Genomic DNA, 19,211 nt, shown 5'->3' with positions numbered 1-19,211 from the left:
TCATAATAATTAATGTACTTAATCTCTTTTTAAATATAATCAGTACACCGGACGAGAACTTTAGGAGCTTTGTGGAAAGAAGTAAAATCAAAGATTTTAGAAGAAATACTCAGCTAAACTAGAGGAGATGTAAGTACTAGCAACAAATATTCATGTATTTTTCTTTTTAGGAAAGACAATTGAGGCTAAAGAGGATTAAACAGAAACAAAAAAAAAAAAAACCACAGAGTCTCTAGAGATCAATAAATAATTCTCTTGCTATGACAAAAGATGGACGCTTTTTGAAAGCTGTCATTTGAAAAGAATAAGATGATTTTGAAACGTCCTTTTCAAAGCTTCTGCCCTCTGAGTCGAAGTTATGGCTCTGACACTCTGACTCTTCGTGTTGCTCAGGTAGCAAAACCACTTTGGGTTGTGAGACTGGAAAATGACAGCAGCAATTGAAGTCATTCCGCATCCGATCAATACTATGAAGCCTCTGATTTTTTTTGAGGCGTATTTTACAGCAACTTTGAAGCCTTAAAAATATAGTTCAATCACAGAAGTTCAGAATCTTTCAAGATTAGATTCTGTTTATTGCAAATTTTAATAGCAAAAAAAAATGTTCTTTGATGGAAATCGGACAAAGAAAAAAAAAAGAAGTTTAAAGTCCCACTCTGATTATCTTAAGATCTGTTTTAAAAGGGTTTCCAGTGGTCTTTTAAACAGTGGCCGAGACTACCAATCGCAGCAAAAAAACATACCCGTGCCAGCAAAAATAGAAACTCCAGATAAAAAGAAAAGAAAAAAAAACACTTGAATTAAAAAAAAAAAGCCACACCAGAACTGGATTGTCGGGGATTGTTTTCGCCCGAGCACCGCTGTCAAAAGAAGGAGAAATAAAGAACAATTGGAAAACAGACAATGTCACTTTGTGTACTTTTTTAATGCGTCATTTGGTTGGGCCATGATTGAAGGTAAACTAGAGGATGCTGGTTTACTGTTGGATTCAGCTAGCACAAAGTGTGCGGTAAGAACACTAACGAGTTCTGTAGCTTTACTCCAATATGCACCAAACCCAGTCCCATGTACCACAGCGCGGTCTCACTCCAGACAAACACAACTTAGAACAGGTACGGAGAGCAAAAATACCCCAGAGAGGAAACAACTGACGCCCTTCTAGCACCTTATTACTGTGTTGGTTGTTGTTGTTTTGTATCATTAATAATCATACTAACAATAATCTACAGCACAAATAGCAGAGGGGCGGCCGTGGTGCAGCGCTAGTGCGGTCGACCCATGATCGTAAGATTGCAGGTTCGATTCCCGCCTTGCACACGCATGAGTCGAAGTGTCCTTGGGCAAGACACTGAACAGCGGAGGAACCACCAGTGTGTGACTGTGTGAGTGAATGTGTGAGTGAATGTGTGTGTGAATGTGTGTGTGACTGGGTGAATGGGTCCGTGACTGAAAAGCGCTTTGTCCTTGTAGGAAGAAAGTCGCTATATAAGTATACACCATTTACCATTTACCAGTTATTTAGATGAATGTGAAGTTGTCTTTCCAGTTGACGTGTGCAGTGTTTCTTTTTTTGTTGGCGGTAATTTTTTTTTTAACGTACAACCACTGTATTTTTAATGGTGATGATGATGGTGCAATTTTTAGCCAAAATTTAAAAACCTGTGTTGTTTTCTAGGATATAGTTTCTGCAGAGCAGCAGTAGTCCATTGGAAAATTCACCTCGGAGTTGTGGGTGGGACCATTGGCCCCGCCTCCCCTAACCCTCCCTGATTTCTAAGAGCTTGTGCTCTACCCGGCGTATTTCTAACATCGCGAATATGCTTTTCCCAATTCCAGCGGCTCCTGATTCCCACCGATTTGGATAAAGAAATACTTGGAAATGCAATTTTGAGCTTAAATAGCTTGATGAATGAATGTCACAAGAACATGTTAAAAACACTTTTTTCATCGAAGTATGTCTTTGGGATAAAAATATTAAAAATCGCTAAAGAAGCACGTGTGTAGCGAATAATGCTTTATACAGCCATGTTGATAGATTATCGCTTTAAAAGCTTTTTTCAATCATTTTTTAAGAAAACAAAACAAACAAAAAACATTTTGTTGTGAGTTAAAAGACGTAAAAAGGAACTAAAAGGAGCAGCATTTCCAGAAGAAAATGCAGGGTTGAATGCTATATTGCTGAATAAAAACTTAAAGTTTAATAAAATTTAAAAACTTCTTTAAACTTAAAGAAACTTAAAGGGTAATAATTGGCAAAAAATAAAAAAATAAAAGATCAAAGTTGACCATAAATAAAGTGAAAACAGCACAGTAACAAAAACAGTATGTTTGTGAAAAATGACAGAGCCGGGTCTCGAACCAGCGAGCTTCTGCACCAAGGATTCCCCATGTATTTCAATGAAGGCAAAAATCCTGGAAAACCTGGAATATCTTGAAAAGTTCAAGGATTTGAAGGACCAAACGTCATAGCTGGAAAAAGCTGAACATTTTAATAGTTGAAAGGTTAAAATTGTAGGAGTTAAGTGGCAATAAAATGACGGAAGACACTATAACAAAGAAATAAAGAGGAACAGGAGAAAAATTTAAAAATTAAACAATCAAAAGAAATGACATTTTTAGTCCTTCAGCTCTCATCCAAAGTTTTCTTACATCTTAAGTGGTGTGAGATTAAGGGCCTTTTTTCCTGAGACGTGATCATTTATTTGAATCAGCGCGTAAATCATTTTGTTTTTTATCAAGTTGAGGGCTGGAAATAATAACCACTGTTCCACCCTATTGAGCATAAATGGTTAAGTTCTACCAATCAACCCCAATCCTCATTTTTACCCCACCGTGTTTCACTGTTAGTGCACTTAATGGTTTAGGTCAAAGATGGTCCTGGTCATTAAAAAAAACACAACACTTTGATCTTATTTGTCTGTAAAAGGCTGAATTCTATTTTCTCTTGCATTGTTTTCGACAACCTAATTTATGTTTCCCTGTTCCCTCTTTGGGCTCTGAAGGACTTTACCATGTTTGGTGGGACCTGTAGAGTCAAAGATAATGGCGGTTTCTCGTTTTTTATGAGGGTAACTGGGTCCTAACCAGCAAAATATATGGAATTTAGACAATATTTACGGGCAGAAATACTCACAGTTATTTAAAAAAGTTTGATATTTATCATTGATGTCTTCGCAGATCCCAATATAAGGTTGAAATTGGGTGAATTAAGGTACCCTTGTAAATTTGTGGCTTATATTCAATTTAAAATTCTGTTTATTGGGACAATTTTTCTAAAAAGAAAAAAGAAAAGAAAAACAAGTAACATTGCAAGCATTTAACCTAAAAAGGGAAATGATTTAAGCTTTGATTACAGCGAGGAGGAGGAGATGCTCGTCAATGAAACGTTAGGAATGACCGCATACAGAATGTCAGAAATGTCCTATTTCCTTTATCAACAATGACCTAAAATGACAACTGCCATTGCTGTTAGCATGCTTGGCCCCCATCCCAACAGTTAGAAGAATTTATAAACCATCTGCAAAAGCAATATTTAAAGAATCCATTCCAGTTCTTTCTCTGTTTAAATGGAGACGCTCACTCATCTTACGGTTTGTTCAGACAAAGAACACCAGAAGCTCTTGGAGTCCTAACTGTCCCATTTCCGGCCTTTTAGAGGGCTAAGAGCTGAAGGTATGCGCAGAGGGATTTCTGTAATTCATCCTAATGATTGTCTCGTGATAAGCTCTAGTTTCAGTTGCAAAAAAGTAGGACATCATTCCGTAAATAATAGAAACAAGTGTCTAGTTGCGCGTTGGTTGTTGACGCTGTTTCTCCCTCCGGATAACCGCTAATGTCTTTCACTCTTGGCATTGTGCTGCACATTTTTAAATCCTCCAAAGTGGAGAACTTGCAAAAACATTGCTTTTGTAAACGTCTGCACTCTGACTGATCATTAATACATAAAGAACTGCTGGTGAACTTTCTTGGCATTGCTCACGTGCTCAAATGTAAAGTAAAAGCTCGGAAAGGAAACAGTATGTTCTGATTATGTTACAACTGTTTCCTTAAAGACCCACTCCAATGAAAATGGTGTTTTTCACATGTTATTGTGGCATTTTTTATGACAAAGGACATATGTAAAGAATAGTGGTATAACAATCAATCGATTGCTATGCCTACGATCTAACCAGATCGATTTGTTTGAGGCCGAATCGAATTGATCTATACCATTAAAAAAGAGGATTCAACATGAGATAAACCAATAATCCAATCGATATTGGAAAATACCATGTGGATTAGATTAGGTAGAGTAGGTTTATTTACTATAAAACATCAAGTGCCTTCAAAAGACAAAACCTATGTGATGTCAGCAAAAAAAAAGGATCTTCCTATCATTCCAGTCCAATGTGTGGAAAGACTTTGAATATAGCAAAGAGATGTGACCATTTGATTTGGTAGAATGTTCTAATCATGTTCCTTTTGTATTATTTTGATGTAAATAAAAACAAACAGCGGGATGAACTTTATGGAACTAAAATGTCTCTTATCTAGTTGTCCTAAGTTGATACGTCTTAGTATGAATGTTGAACTGCTGATTGTATTGTTTTTTTGCATTTGCTTTGATTGCTTGAAAAAAAAAACATTTCAAATCAAATAAAAGATAAAATTTGAATGAATTTGCCATTAATTCTTGTTTACTTGTACACAAATTTATTTTACACTTGATTATCTTGCAAGAAATACAAGGAATCTGGAAAACTTCACCTGTATTGTACCCAGATATTTCTCTCTGAGTCACACAGGTTGAAGTTTTGGATAAAGATGAACTGGATCCATTTTAGGTCAGTGAATCGGATCGTTCAAAATGGACTAATATTAACTGGGAATCTGATCGGCAACTCCAAATAATTTAAAATTGAATTGTTACACCTCTATTAAAGTAAATTAAGCTCAGAACTATATTTCTAAGTATTTCTTCTTCCACTTTCGGCTTCTCCCATCAGGGGTCGCCACAGCGAACAAGTCGCATGGTAAATTTGGCAATGTTTTACGCCGGATGCCCTTCCTGACGCAACCTTCTCCAACCGGGCTTGGAACCGGCACAGAGGTAGAGAAGGGAACAGGGAGCAGCCCGGAGTCGAACCCTGGTTTCACGGACGGAAGGCGCCGCAAACCAGCACGAGCTAAACCGGCTCCACCTATATTTCTAAGTATTTCTTCATTTAAATCAATGTGAATCAGAAGGAGGCAAAAAAGTACCATTTCATAAATCTTCTATTTGTGATGTAGAAGCTACATTCGGCGAGCCACAAGCTCCATTCTGCTGCATCCATTCTGTCGCAGACAAACAGATTCATGTACGTCTTGGTTTTCCTCGTCTGAGCTGGAATCTGGCTCAAACCGGAACGGCTGGATAGCTCCAACATTGCTGGCTGTTCGTTGCACTGGTGGTGTTAGATTTTGGAAGTGAGGGGCTGTGAGCTAGCGAAAGAGAAACAGATGGATGATGGGAAGTGAGGGAGGGTTTACTGCCGCTCTGCAGAAACTATGTCCTAGAAAACACAGTATTTTTTCATTTTAGCTAAAAACTGTAAAATCATAAATAGAAGACCACTAGGAATTCTTTTACAATGGATCAAAATATGATTGGAGTGGGACTTTAAGATTGCTGTTGTATGGTATATATATTAATATATAATATATATAAAAAAGACTGAAAATAAATAAAAATTCAGCCAACTTTGAAAATTATAATCAACCAGAAAGCGTCACTGAGGTGACCCGGTGCACGGAAACACAGTAAGTTCTGGGCTTGTATTTGGGTGACTACAACCCCGGCTCACCCTGTTGTTGCTTTCTGACCTGCTTCCATTAAAGCTCGCCGTGTATTTGTGCCAGCTCTGCTGTTCCTCCCACCTGAATGCACTCAATTTGGACCGCGGCGGAATGCGCCGGGGGTATCATTTGGACGGCCTTTCAGTCATTCCGCTCTGCAAATGGTTCAGGTGCGCCGCCATTAAGCCTCGCAGACAGAGGCCCAACAGTTGCAGCCAAAAAGTTGTGAAACATTTCGGTTCTTTAGGTTTTAGGTTTGGGATTCTTTAGCTCCGATTTCTCCCGAGCCTGTATGCTCTCTGAATTGTCCGTTCCGTCATCTTTACAGTCCTTTCCTTTCAGAGCTTTTTATAAGTAACGGCAAAGTTCAGCCTTGACGGCGTAAACACTGCTCTACAAGCAGACAAGGACTATTTAGAGTTGAATTAAGTCCAGCTTTTTGACAGAAGCTGCCAGACTTGAAGTGAAGCTGCAACTTCAAGGCAAAGCTAAGCAGAGCAGGAAAATAATAAGGTGGAATGTGTGAGAAGAAAAAAGAAGAAAAAAAAAAGAAAAGCAGGTAGAGAAGGAGATTGTAGCTGAGGGTTATTGACGACTTATTCCCGGGGGTTTCACTCTACGGTCGATGGGACGGCAGACAGGGGGGTGTTGCGCACCAGAAATGGCCTCTTTTTCTTTTTGGGCATTAAAAAAAGTATATATATATATATATATATATATATATATATATATATATATATATATATATATATATATATATATATATATATATATATATATATATATATATATATATTATTTTTTTTTGGGAGGACTGCTCGGTCATCAAGAGAAAAACACTTAATTTTCTGTAGGGCTGAAACGAAGCGGTTTTTCACTCTTGAAGACATTCACGGATGTTTAATGAAATATTTTTTTTTAAAAGATAGATGCTGAGTCATTTTTGCTGTCATTACACAGCCCATTACTTATTAAATATACCTTTGTTCTCTGAAATGAATATGTAGGTGCAGGCCTGCTTCCCTTGGGGATTACAGGCTGTAAAGAGGAGGAAGATTACCATCAGATGGGTCTTTATCATAATTTCTCGGTTGAATTCTCCTTTTGTGGCAAAAAAAAAAAAGCCGGAGCAGTGTCCTTTAAAGAGCACCCTTTGCTGTCATCTGAATATACCCTGACAGGGAAGTCAGATGGCTACGGGCTTCAGTTTTCCTGCCAGGATCCGAGTCCATGTCTGAACAATGTGACCTTTTTTTTTTTTTTTTGCATATTTCTGTCTGGAAAAGGGAGTTCATGCAGGGAATTGTTTTTCGTATTTACAGCCCGCAACTCAGGACAAATAGATGTGGTCACCCTTCTCTGGCTGCCGCCAAACTCACAGAGTCGGAGCTCCCTCTATGGGTGGTGGGCGAACCTCCCTTGTTTACGTTCCGACCTCGGCTGGGTTGCTTTCATTCATGTGAACAGTGAATTTAAAAAAATAAAAAATCAATAATGCATCTACAAGATTCAATCTGTTGCTTTATATGTCAAATTTTGGGGAAAAAGCATCAGAACATATCAGACGGCTTTCCGTGCTTCTGCGTTTGCAGGAAAACTGCCTCATTATTTGCAGATTTTCACACTACACTGCAGCTGTGCTTGCAGAGGAACTGACTGGAGGCGGGAGTAACACATTTAAAACCTTTCTAGTACTTGTGAGTGGGTGGAAAAAGAGCCTTCAAGGTGGGGTTTTTTTCGGAGTGTATGTGGCGAGTGGGATGTATAATGTGCCTTTGGAGTGCTGGGTTCTGCCTATTCACACTCCTCTGCCGGTGAGTGGGTCTCTCTGCCTGTGACTTGGAGCTCCTTCAGCCTGGCCATCACTCTTCTCCCCATCTGGCTGATCTCAGATCGGCGGGTCTCCTCTGCGTGACGCTCCCTGCGGTGACAGAGGAACTCCACATTACTGATAGGAGGGGGTTAAAGGCGCTGAGAAGCAGCTGAAGTCGTGAGGAGAAGGAGGAAAATGATAAACAGATCTCCTTAAATAGGCTGGAAACTCTTTAAAAAACCCAAACAGAAGATCGGTCACATTAAGTGGGGCTTTTTGTCGTGTTATGTAAGAATAATAAAACATTTAAAACCAGAAAAAAAAACATGTGGAGTTATAGCGTGAGCCACTTGATTGTTTAAAACAACTAAATTCTAAAATAGTTGGAAGGAACAGGTATTAGCCTATTGTAAATCTGAAGACAGCAACAGGTCTGTTTAAGGTTAGAAGAGGGAGATGCTCCTTAAAGTGTCATTCCTCTTATTTGAGGAACTGTAACTCAAAAAAACAGCTGATCTTTATTCTGTTTTCATCTATTGTAAAATTGTTCCCAGCGGTCTTTTAATTATGATTATGCCATTTTTAGTCCAAAAAAAAAGCTGTCATTTTTCTAGCACATAGTTTCTGCAGAGAAGCAGGACATCATTAGAAATTTGCCTCCGATTTGAGGGTGGGAACACTGGCATGGAGTGAGCCCGCCCCTACTTCCCCTCATGCATCCGTTAACACTCTCTCCCACTAGCTTACAGCCCCTCCCACCACCAATCTTACATCATCTGTGCAACAAGAATGGAGGAGTTTCACCCTTTGAAACCAGGGCTTTGACGTGCATGCAGCTTTCGCAGACATGCAACCCTTTACAACAGTAAAGTGTTTACGCAATTAACGTAAACCGATGGATTCTGACGTGAAGAAAAACAGGTTAGCGCTTCCGTTGGAATTGTGTTAAGTCCATAAACATCTTAAGAGTTACGGTGATTTAAAGAGTGTGTGTTATTTCCTGTCACCTGTGACAGCTCCAGTTAATATTATTTATACCATTGCCCGGGTGAATACTCAGTTCTGATTGGCTGCTGTGTATGGATTAAGTTAGGGTTAATGGGCGACGAAATATGCGTTATCACTTTTTAACGCACCCCGTGGAAGCCTGAACCCTCTGACGTGACAGAATATTTAGGATAGGTGACCGGAACTTCTTTTTGGGGCGTGCGTTTATCACTGTGCGTTATCACTTTTTAATGCACACCCAGCAGCCAATCGGAATCGAGTATTCGCCCGGACCATGGTATAAAAGCCGATAATGCACGCTTCAAAAAGAAGTAGCTTAAATGTCACTGAGCCGGCTCTTTTAAAACAAACTTTAGCTTCATCATCTGGACAAAAACAAGCGGTAGGAGGGGAACTTTCTCTCTGAACTGATGCTTTATTTATTAACACATCGTGACGATCAGCATATATATCACTTTGTCGGGAACGGCTCAGCCGGCTAAGCGGAGCGTCGTCACGGTAACATGACAACGCGCCGCACCACGTAACAAATGGTCAGCTTTTTGCGAAAAAGAGATCCGAACCGAAAAACATTACAAGTAAGTACTAAAAAGTGATTGAATAAGTATTTCTTTTTTTTTAAGTGACCATGGTATAAGCGGGTTAATGGCCTTCAAAGTATGCATTATCAGAAAATGCTGGACTTTGCGGAAGCAAATTCAGGCTTCCACGGCGTGCAATCTGATAATGTAAAGCTAATCTGCTATTAACCCTTAGATATATTAGTAAACCCTGTTTGGTTTTTGCAATTCTATAACGATAAGTTAAAATTGACTGATTTATTACAAACCCAATTGTCTGACGTTTAGATTTTGGTTTATTTTTAATGTCCTATAAATAGAAAATGTGGTTTAAAATTGATTTTATGCCGCGTTAAAGGGACGTTTGGATGACGTGCATAAAGTCCCAGTAGTGTTGGTATGTTCAGTATGTTGTGGGAAAAATAAATAATATCTTCATGTTTGGTTTATACTGACTGCTTCCCCTCGTAAAACTCAGTTTTATTTTGTCCGTTCCAAAAGTAAAAAAAAAAGAAAATCACTTCTTGAGCTCCAACTCATTAAACCTGAAAACCTTGCGTTTCTAACCAGTTTTCCTAGTAACATGCACACATCCTGCTAGTTCTAAACTGACCGAGCTGTTAGTCCTGCGGTGAGGTTGCTATTGGCGACCAGCGCTTTCCCAGACAGGAACTCGGCTCGGATCATCTCAGGTGTCAGCTGCACTCCTGAGCCGTCGCACCTGCACACATGTGAGTGCCGGTGAGTTATTTAAGGGCTAATACAAAGGAGGAGACAACAAGAGGCGCTGCTGTGTCAACAGCCAAGTGTGTGAGCTCACGGCGTGTCTGTTAGTGGCACCAGATCATCAGGGAGAGCGGGGAGGGGAGGAGGCGCTGCGAGACGGAGGATATCTGTGTTGTAGTCGATGGACCTACAGGAGACAAACACAGACGAGGAGATAATGCTCACAAACTCTCTGGGAGAGATGAAAGAAGTGCTGAGGGTTGTTTGAAGCCTCCCCCTGAACAGAGATGACGCCTGATAGGGAAGCACATAAAACCCTCACTAACAAGCATTTATCACCTAATGAGGAAACACACAAACAGACTGAAAAGAAAGTATAAAGCAGAGAGATTAGAGCGGGAATTTGCATGTTTACAGTCAGAGCGCTTGATGCTGGTGGTGAGTCGGTGTGCGACAGAGGTGAGGTCTTGTACGCTGAAAATGGTAAAAGGTTTAAAAGGATGGCCCCAAGCATTTTTCCTGACAGCAGAGGATGAGCTGCAGTGTGTCACGCAGGAGGTGGGATGCAGAGGCCTCCTCATTCTTCGCCCAGGTATAAAAAATAAAAAGGATAGTGGGATGCCGATTTACAAGCGTCGATACCAACAGCTGGGATTTGGAGGCAAGAAAAAAAATGCAAAGGGTTCTTATAGATGGAAGTAAATCAGCTTAAGGTGATGCTGAGGCTGCAAGTCCAGATACAAAATATATAAATATATAACTACAAGCGGTCGGTGAAAAAGACCATCAACTAGTCTGGCAGACAGTCAAATAGGGATCAACTCAACAGCCTGATATTCAAGCATGTACCGATGAATAAATGATCTACACCTATGAAATAAAGTATGAAGGAGCTGCCTGTTTTACATGAACGTCTCAGACAACGGCCAAACATTGTCCTCTTATGGTTTCTGTGCGCGCTCCCAGGTTAAAGTTCTCTCTCCTAGTGTCATCGAGAAGCAACAACGTAGTAGGTAGCTAGGACTACAGTTACACTAAATGCAAGTTTTTCAGCAAATCCAGCAGGTGGCTGCGCTACAGCATTTGTGATCGGGAGGTGGTAGTCGCAGTTCTGCACACTGCGCAGCGGCCGTGGAGGCTTTAAGAAGAAGTTTACAGTGACCAGACGATTATTTGACATCGGTCCGGGCACATTATGAGGGCACACGGTGGCAGTCCAGAGACAGCCAGGTGGCAGGAAGGGAGCAGCGCAACATATGACTTATAGGAAGGTCTCCAAGGTCCCAAAAAATCGTCTGATGATCAGCTAATTACAAACTGCCAGCCATTCCCCTGTCTCTGTCCTGCCGTCCCAATGCCACCGTCTGTTTGTTAGAAACTGACAGTAGCAGCGCGGCCACTCGACGATGACCAGACAACAATCTGCTGATCCTGGCCACTGTGGGTCCTGCATGTAAATGGGGAGACAGCATTGATGCTCTTCATCCGATGAAGACTCCTGATGTGGTAGGATTGCTTTGACCTTCGTTTTCGTGGGTGCTGGGGCTTTGCCCTTGCTGGCTTTCTTGGGAGGCATGTTGTCTAAAAATGTGTAAATTTGTAAATTGACAAGATTACGTGTGTTCAAATCTAAGTTGCGGATGACCAGTGGTGCAGAATGGTCCGCTTTTTATATACACCACCGGTGGCACTTGGTATGGACAGTCGCCGTCCGAAGACATTTACATATCGTCCAATTGGAGCTGCTGCCACCGCCCTGTGGCCGCCCAGCTGTCCCCGTCTGGCCGACGCCTGACTCCTGCTGTCTCCATTCATGACAACGCCAATGATTCTTTTTAAAAAATCGGGCGGCAGCAGCCAATATTGAAGATTCTGTTGATGCCTGCCCATTGGACGGTGGCGATGGTGTTTTTTACCATAATATAAATATGGCTGACGGAGGGTTTTAGAGCTTTAAACATAAAAGGAGATCTTATAAGAAACTAGCCAAACATCAGCTGAAAAGAAAACAAAAACTCGTTTTAGTTGACTCAACCAGTCATCTTCTGCCAGGCGTATTCTGAAGATTATGAAGCAGCTTTTATAAGAGTAACATCTGAGATCTCAGTTCTGAAGAGTATGACTGTATTTCGTTTTTTTCTTCCTTGCCTGTGATTCTAATCAAACTGAGTTGTGGGGTGAACGGCATTTACAGAGCTCTATCTCGCTGTCGAAAAACAACAGGAAACAGAGGTCAGTTTGGCTTTCGGCGAATTTACGACCACAAGCCCCGCCCACTTTACACTGGTACCGAAAAGAAATGCAATAGCAAACAAAAATGAGCGGAATAACAAGGTATCAAATAGACTAAAGGAAATGTAGCTCCAATGGTTTCACTGAGTTCAGTCCAACTTAAAGAATACAAACGAGATAACAGTTTGGCTCCAAAAATGTTTTCTTTTGGATAATATTCACTGAAACCAATATTTACCTTTTTATGCGGTCATTTGAAATGACTGGGGTTTGGGCCGCCGACACACCTGCCTTCAACTGCCACCCAAACCACAATGCACCTGCCCCTTTTGGGCTCTCCTGCAGGTGATGGGCCCATGGGGGTTGCATAATAACTTCGGTGTGGACACGACCGGGACCTGTGGGAAGGGTGCCGGACACAGGGCGCCTGCCTACGAGCTCCAACCCCAGGGGCCCCAGTGACACCAATCTGGGGAACTGAATCTGGTTGGATATAAAAATAGAAGTCTAATCTAGTATGACGTCACCCATAGAAAATGCCTCGACTCCAGTTCCAACCAAATGAAGTCAACTCTGTTGCCATTTTTCCACGATATATCCATTGCCATGTTGGAGCCAGATGTAAGCCGCGATTGGTCCATGTCGGGCTTAGTCTACATTTCTGTGACAACCACACTCTCTCCAATCAGTGGTGAGCGTGTTAGAAGGCCACACCACTTCTACTGAAAGCGGGCTTAAGAGAATGTGTCAAACAAACATTGTGAACGTTCGACGCGAGGCCACCTACTTTTATTGACGCATCCGATTGGCCTGTTTATAACTTGAATAACGTGTGCTGAAGCAAAAACATCATGAATAAAAAAATATGATTAGCAAGAACATGCTAAAAAGACGTGGTAAATCAAGAATGGTTATTCTGACAAACACAAAGACAGAGTAATACCTGTATTTTCTCAATAGAAGTCTACAGGATTTCGATTTTTTTTGGGGACCAGCTGGTACTTCCCATTTAGAACTCGAGGGAACAGCGGGTTGCTCAGTCTGGTTCTCATATGCAGTCAATGGATTCTGCTCATGAAGGGGGTTCTGAACCGCTCTTTGTGTGGTTCGTCACCCAGGACCTGTCTACCATAGGTAAACCTCAGACAGCACCCTGGATCAACCAAGCTTTCAAGCCCCTCCGCTACGTTATGGTGGCGGTTAATGGAGACACCCTGAGAGACCCTGGACATGCTGCAGAGACTACATCTCTCGACTGCTCTCTGAACAACCTCAGGATCCCCCCAGAGGAACTGGAGGAAGTGGCTGTGGAGAGAAAAGTCTGGGTATCTTTGCTTAGATTGCTGCTCCCATGACCCGGTCCCACATGAGCAGAAGAAAATGGATGGATGGTAGAAATATATGCAGTTCAACATTAAGAACTGTATTGTTTTTAATATCTTAGACTCTTATTTTTCTGTGTGAACTTATTATGTACATAAAACATATAGAAAGTCTGCAATTTTGGGGATTTTTTGTCGTTTTTTTGATGATTCTTTGACTTGAGTGAAAATCTGTGTAGAGACAGATAATGACACAGCTGCAGAAATGTAAAGAGGTCAAAGGAGGGTTTCAGTAAACTTACTTTACAAAGAAACGAGGAGGAGATTTAACTAAAGAAACCTCCTTAAATTTCCTGTAAAACAAGCATTTTTAAATGTTTTTACAAATCAAGCTTTGGTGTACAAACACTGTTGGGGACATTCTGTCCGGCAGGATGAACAACATATACTGATGGGTCAGGGAAAATGTGTGCACCACCAATTGGCCGAGGTTGTGACAGGCTGCAGCGGAAAGTGTGGTCAAATGGAACCAACGCCGTCGGTCAATGCACAACAAGAAAAAACCTATTTCTCGGTTTCCTTTTAGCTAAAAAAAACAGATCATTATTTTTGGGTGTAAAAGTAAAGACGTTGCCTCTGTACAGTGTGACCTAGATTCTGCAGGAACACCCACACAGAGATCTCGCACAGCAGCAGAAAAAGAAAAGTGATTTTATATGAATGAGCAACTCCGTCCATCCAACCGAGACAGTTTTCATGTTTTGTTTTTTGTAAAAAAAAAATGAGAATGACAGAAATATAACCACACCAGCAGTTTTTATAAAACGCAGCCTGAAAAATTCTAGCTGGCCATAAATGTAAAATGAGTTGTGGGGTAGATTACGAACAATAGATGTGACATCATGCAAGCTGGCAGACGATGGAAGTTTTGTGGTCTTTCGTATGACATATTTATACCAAATAACTGCGAGAAATCCAGTTTGAGGAGCGGTTAAGGCGAAAGCAGGTAAAAAGCATGAGACATGAGGACAAGGATTTTCTGTCAACACACATAAAAATCTTTTTGCTGAAAACATGAAATATCCAAAGTGACTGCAGTGCAAAGAAATGGATTTCCCCAACGTTGTGTTTTTGATGATTGCATCCATCATTAATTGTTTTCTAAAAACATTTTCCATCTCCAGGACATCAGCTCTTTGTTCATCCAAACAGGCCCTGATAAAACACAGAGTAGTTAGGAATATGAAAGATCATAAAATACTTTTTTCTTTGTGTTTATTTGATTCTATTAAAGATATTTTGATAAAAATGATAGTACCACGATTTAGCCGTAGCGTCAGCTCTTTTAGGAAAAGTCCCGCCCCTTTTACTGTCTCCACCAATTGTTCTTGGAGACTTAATCACATGTCATCAGTCTGACCAACCAGAAGTGGTTAAAGTCTTCACTTCCTTGTTCTGATTCTGCTCATAAGTCTCTCAATTCCAACAAAAATACCAGCTAAAGCTCGTCTTTAGCGGTGTAGCTTTCCACAGAATCCGGTGTCAGACCGTGGAAAAAGTGAACAAAACCATGAAGTTTAGAGAAGCGAGTCTATCTGTGTTCGGCGGCTGGTTGCACCACATCTCCCATGATGCATTGGGTTAAAGTGACAGCGTCTCTGCGCACTATGAGTCGTCCTTGTTAAACGTCTTGAAACCACAACGAATACACATCAAACAGTTTTTAAATCTTCTAACTTAACATTTATTACATCTTTTAGAAAAAACAGTTGCAGCTTCCAGCTTTTTCTGCCACAATTATTACAAAAATGCACGTGAGATTGCCCCGTGGAGGGGCTGTAGATCAATACAGACTATGAGTCTCTCCTTTTTTGTTTTTTTTTTATGCTAGTTTGCCGTCGGATTTTTGTCAAGGTTAAAGTGTGCCGTGGCTTAAAAAAGGTTGAAAAACACTGGTCTAAACTATTTGCTTACCTTCAAGGGAAAAAATCTAAATTTTTTATCTTATTCTAAGAGACTTTTCTTTTATTTTTTTCAAAGAAAGCGTGAAACAGCACAGTTTGACATCTAACTATGAGATATTTATGCTTGCAAGAAGCTAAAAGGATTTCCAGCACAAAGACAGCATTAAAGCAGAATTTAATATTACTTTACTGAACAGAAGCACTGATTAGTTATAAGAAAAAGGACAACTTTTCTATTTAGTAGGTTGGTGCCATCCCGGCAGGATATGAGATCATCAAAAAACACGAAACCTTTTTGAAAAAACATGAAAAAGAACAGTTATAATGTAAAATGTGTGTTCATGTGTTTGCAGCCGCTGATACCACTGTGTTACAACTCCCCCTGTGGTTATTGGAAGAACTGCATGTGGCTCAACTTACCTTTACTTTTTGAACAAGCTTCAATCAGGAAGTGAGAGGAAAGAGCTGAGCGGACTAAACATCGTCAAACAGGATCTGGCTTACCTCCGAGGGGCGCTGGCACTGCTGAGAGCCGGTTGACTCGACAAATCATTTAGCAACTTGGAATCAAAGTTCTGCCACGTCATGACTTTCTTCAGCTCCGTCTGGGTTTGGAATACATCAACGCAAACAGCTGCAATGAGTTTTACAGCTACCGATGCATTAAAGACTCAAAGAACAAATGAAAAATAGATTACTTTGTAATTGAGAAACCTCTTCTGACTGTTTGAGGTCTGAGCTCCAAAGCTGCTCGAGTTGTTCTCAGGTAATGAATACCTGTAATAAAAAAAATGTTTAAAAAAAGCATAAATGTTTTAATGTTCAATCAGAAAGACAGTTCGGTTTACACAAAAACTAACGTTCCTTCTTTTAATACTATTTCTTTTCATCCAAAGTCATCTGATCACTGTAAATACAGAGCAAAATGAAAAAAAAAGACTTAAATATGATCTATTACTAATCAGATTTATACAGAAGCCTTTTATTAACCAATCAAAAAGTTCTAGATACTTATGTATTTTTTTTTTTTTACATTACAATAGTTACTTAAAGGTTACATTGTATCACAGCATCTGAGAAAGTTGGTCAGGTTTAATTTTTGCCTACGCCTATATCATCTATCTCAAAAGCTACTTTTCTCGTTTAATTATGCTGATTTGCTCGTCTTTTTTGATTCAAGTTTAATAATCAACTGATAATCCCACTAAACTGAATGTAAGCACTAACATCCACTGTTCCTGATAGCTGGTTGGACGGTCTTCAGATGCAAAGTTTTGCTTGATTTGTTTTCCTATTACAGATCTCAGTTTAATCCTGTGAACCCACTATATCAGATAAATAAAGTTCTACTTTTTAGGATATTAAACAGAGATCCACAAAAAAATTGAGATATAAATAGTATCAATTATGATATCTTGGGTGATTTGTTACAGTTTGACTCACAACAATGTTAGTTTAGGTTACCAAAACATTCAGGAAAGTGTTCAGGAAAAAAGCACCTTATTTACTCTCTGTGTCCCATTTGATCTGCACATTTTAACGTGATGTAACTGTGTTACAAAGAATTAATTGCCAATAAATGTTGTATTCTTTCAATGTAGCAAGTAGGCATTTAAATGATTAACAAAAGATGAGGTACTCTCACCATAAAGTTTTAAACCTTTTCCCGCCAAAACTGTTTTTGAGAGTTCATGGAAGCAGCCATTTTGAAATGAGCTGTGAAAGCCCTTCTACTGCCCCTAGTGGAATGATAATGAACTACAGGGCAGGAAATATGGACCATGTTACATACAATGAGCTTTTAAGGAAGGTTTGATCGTGCTAATGAAATAGGGGGTCTCCGAAATGTGTTTTAAATATGACATGAATGGTTATATAGGGTAAACAGTCTCCACTTTGGCCTCATTCATTTATGAGACAAAGCTCAACACAGTTTTTCAGTCATTCATTCATTTATAAAACAGGAAAAGATTAAAAACAATTGGGTCTGACTCAGTTTATAAACTGCTTTTCCACAGATTCCTGCTCTGCAGAACAAATAACCCAAGACATCCAACACACATACCAAGACAAATGCAGAACAATCGTAAATAGTTCATAAGAAGAAACAGCATGAGGGGAAGTTGGTAGCAATGTCAGTGATTACAGCTGGATCTGTCTTTTAAATAGAGTATAGACGTTCTTTTAAAATGACTTGGTGATGTTAGAGTTCTGTTTTTTAGGCGTTCCTAAATGCTGGATAACGCAAGAGTCCATTTGTGGCTTTACCAGATCTACCACATCTGGTGGATCTGAGTTTTGGAGCCATTGCAGTGAGTGCTGCTGAAGTGTTTCCATTTAGAACTTGGTTCTAAAGTTTCAGTCCGTGTCTTAAAGTACAATTCTGAAATGTTAAAGCATTCAACAGCGATACTACAGAGGAATGGTGAAACCAGCCTGGGAGCCTATGATGGACCTCATAGACTCTACTGTAAAGTTTTTATTGGTTCACGAATTTCATTTGTTGCAAGTGACAAAGCAGGCAGACAATGCAATACAGTAGACATGATGATTGCATGAAGATATGTTTCAGCGACTGACAAAGACAACTGTGGCCTGATTTTACTATAAACATACCCTTTTTGTTTGAATTTTCTGGTTACATTTTGAGCATGTTTACTGTACTTGAGGTGAGAGTATTGTTTTTTTGTTGATCAAAGATTGTGTTTGTAAAAACTAAAATGACACAAAATGCGAGTAGACTTTTACATCTTTACACAAAAATGTCATAAAAAAAAAAGAAGAAGAAGAAAGTTACTAATTTTTAAAAACTATGAGTTTACCTTGGTAAAGGACAGAGATAAAACTCCAGATCGCTCTCAAGGAATTTTGGGACAGGCTTGAAAGCCTGAAGACCAGGTGCTGGATTCTGAACCAAAACATAATGAGACAAATAAGCTAGCAGACATGTGCAAATAAAAATGCAATAATGAAGATTGTATCTATATGATGAAAGCCTTACGAAAATTCTGAGCGGGTTTACGGCGAGAGGTCTGGTCAGAGCGTCCGGAGCCCTGAAAGAAAGAGCAAGCGCTTCCTCGTCTGCTGGATCTGTCAGTTCCTTCTGCATTCCTTTGAGCTCCACTAACTCGGAATTCTGGGCTTCAATCTATGAAAATTCAAAATCCAATTTATTAATGTCGTTACAAAATAAAAGAAATAGAACATCAGCAAAGGTTTGGAGCTCAGGTTACCGGAGATCCAGAGCGAAGTGGCCTGGCCAAAGTTGTTGGAACGTAGGAATGAAAAGCATCCCATAATGAAACGGGTCGGTAGCCCATGAGCTTGTAGTGCTGAGGAACCTGGACAGACATTCAAGTGAATCAACCATAAAAAAAAGATGACGTGACAATTCTATGATAAAGGAAAAACATTATGATAACAATTAATAATAATAATAAAAAAGATCATATAAAGTATTATTCTGGCCCTGGACTGCACAGACCAGATTGTCTTTGCATCTCCTCTGTCTTGCTGCACCTTTAAATAAAAGGTTCCATCCCTGCCGTATCCTCAAAAAATCAATACCCGGTGAAAATTATTTTCAGGCATAACCAACCACCCCCTAAAAAATGATGACATCACAGGGGGCAAAACTGTCCAAAAAAAAATATGCGGCCAAAATCTGTTATGGGGCTCACAAAAATAGTTCAAAATACACAAACGAAAACAAAACATAGGTGTCGGGGGTTTCTAAAGGAAGTTTTAAAGTCATTACAAGATGGCCACA

The 19,211-nt window shown here is 39.9% G+C and overlaps 1 protein-coding gene across 2 annotated transcripts in view; it reads right to left on the bottom strand.

Annotated features, from left to right (window-relative positions):
• Positions 1–7,066: 7,066 nt before the first annotated feature.
• cfap221 (cilia and flagella associated protein 221) overlaps positions 7,067–19,211 on the bottom strand; it is a 46,113-nt gene continuing 33,968 nt past the window's right edge. For both annotated transcript variants that reach the window (XM_023965578.1, XM_023965589.1), the window contains 8 exons: positions 18,676–18,783; positions 18,444–18,590; positions 18,265–18,350; positions 16,141–16,219; positions 15,947–16,047; positions 10,019–10,111; positions 9,812–9,919; positions 7,067–7,738 (listed from right to left, as the gene is read on the bottom strand). In XM_023965578.1, the coding sequence (XP_023821346.1) occupies positions 7,612–7,738; positions 9,812–9,919; positions 10,019–10,111; positions 15,947–16,047; positions 16,141–16,219; positions 18,265–18,350; positions 18,444–18,590; positions 18,676–18,783 (849 nt within the window). In that variant the 3' untranslated portion in view covers positions 7,067–7,611. The remainder of the gene's footprint in view (positions 7,739–9,811; positions 9,920–10,018; positions 10,112–15,946; positions 16,048–16,140; positions 16,220–18,264; positions 18,351–18,443; positions 18,591–18,675; positions 18,784–19,211) is intronic.

Source organism: Oryzias latipes, chromosome 2, assembly GCF_002234675.1.
Source record: "Oryzias latipes chromosome 2, ASM223467v1".
Taxonomy (NCBI): Eukaryota; Metazoa; Chordata; class Actinopteri; order Beloniformes; family Adrianichthyidae; genus Oryzias; species Oryzias latipes.
Note: the sequence above shows the minus strand (reverse complement) of the source record. Positions and strands in the feature narration are given on the sequence as shown.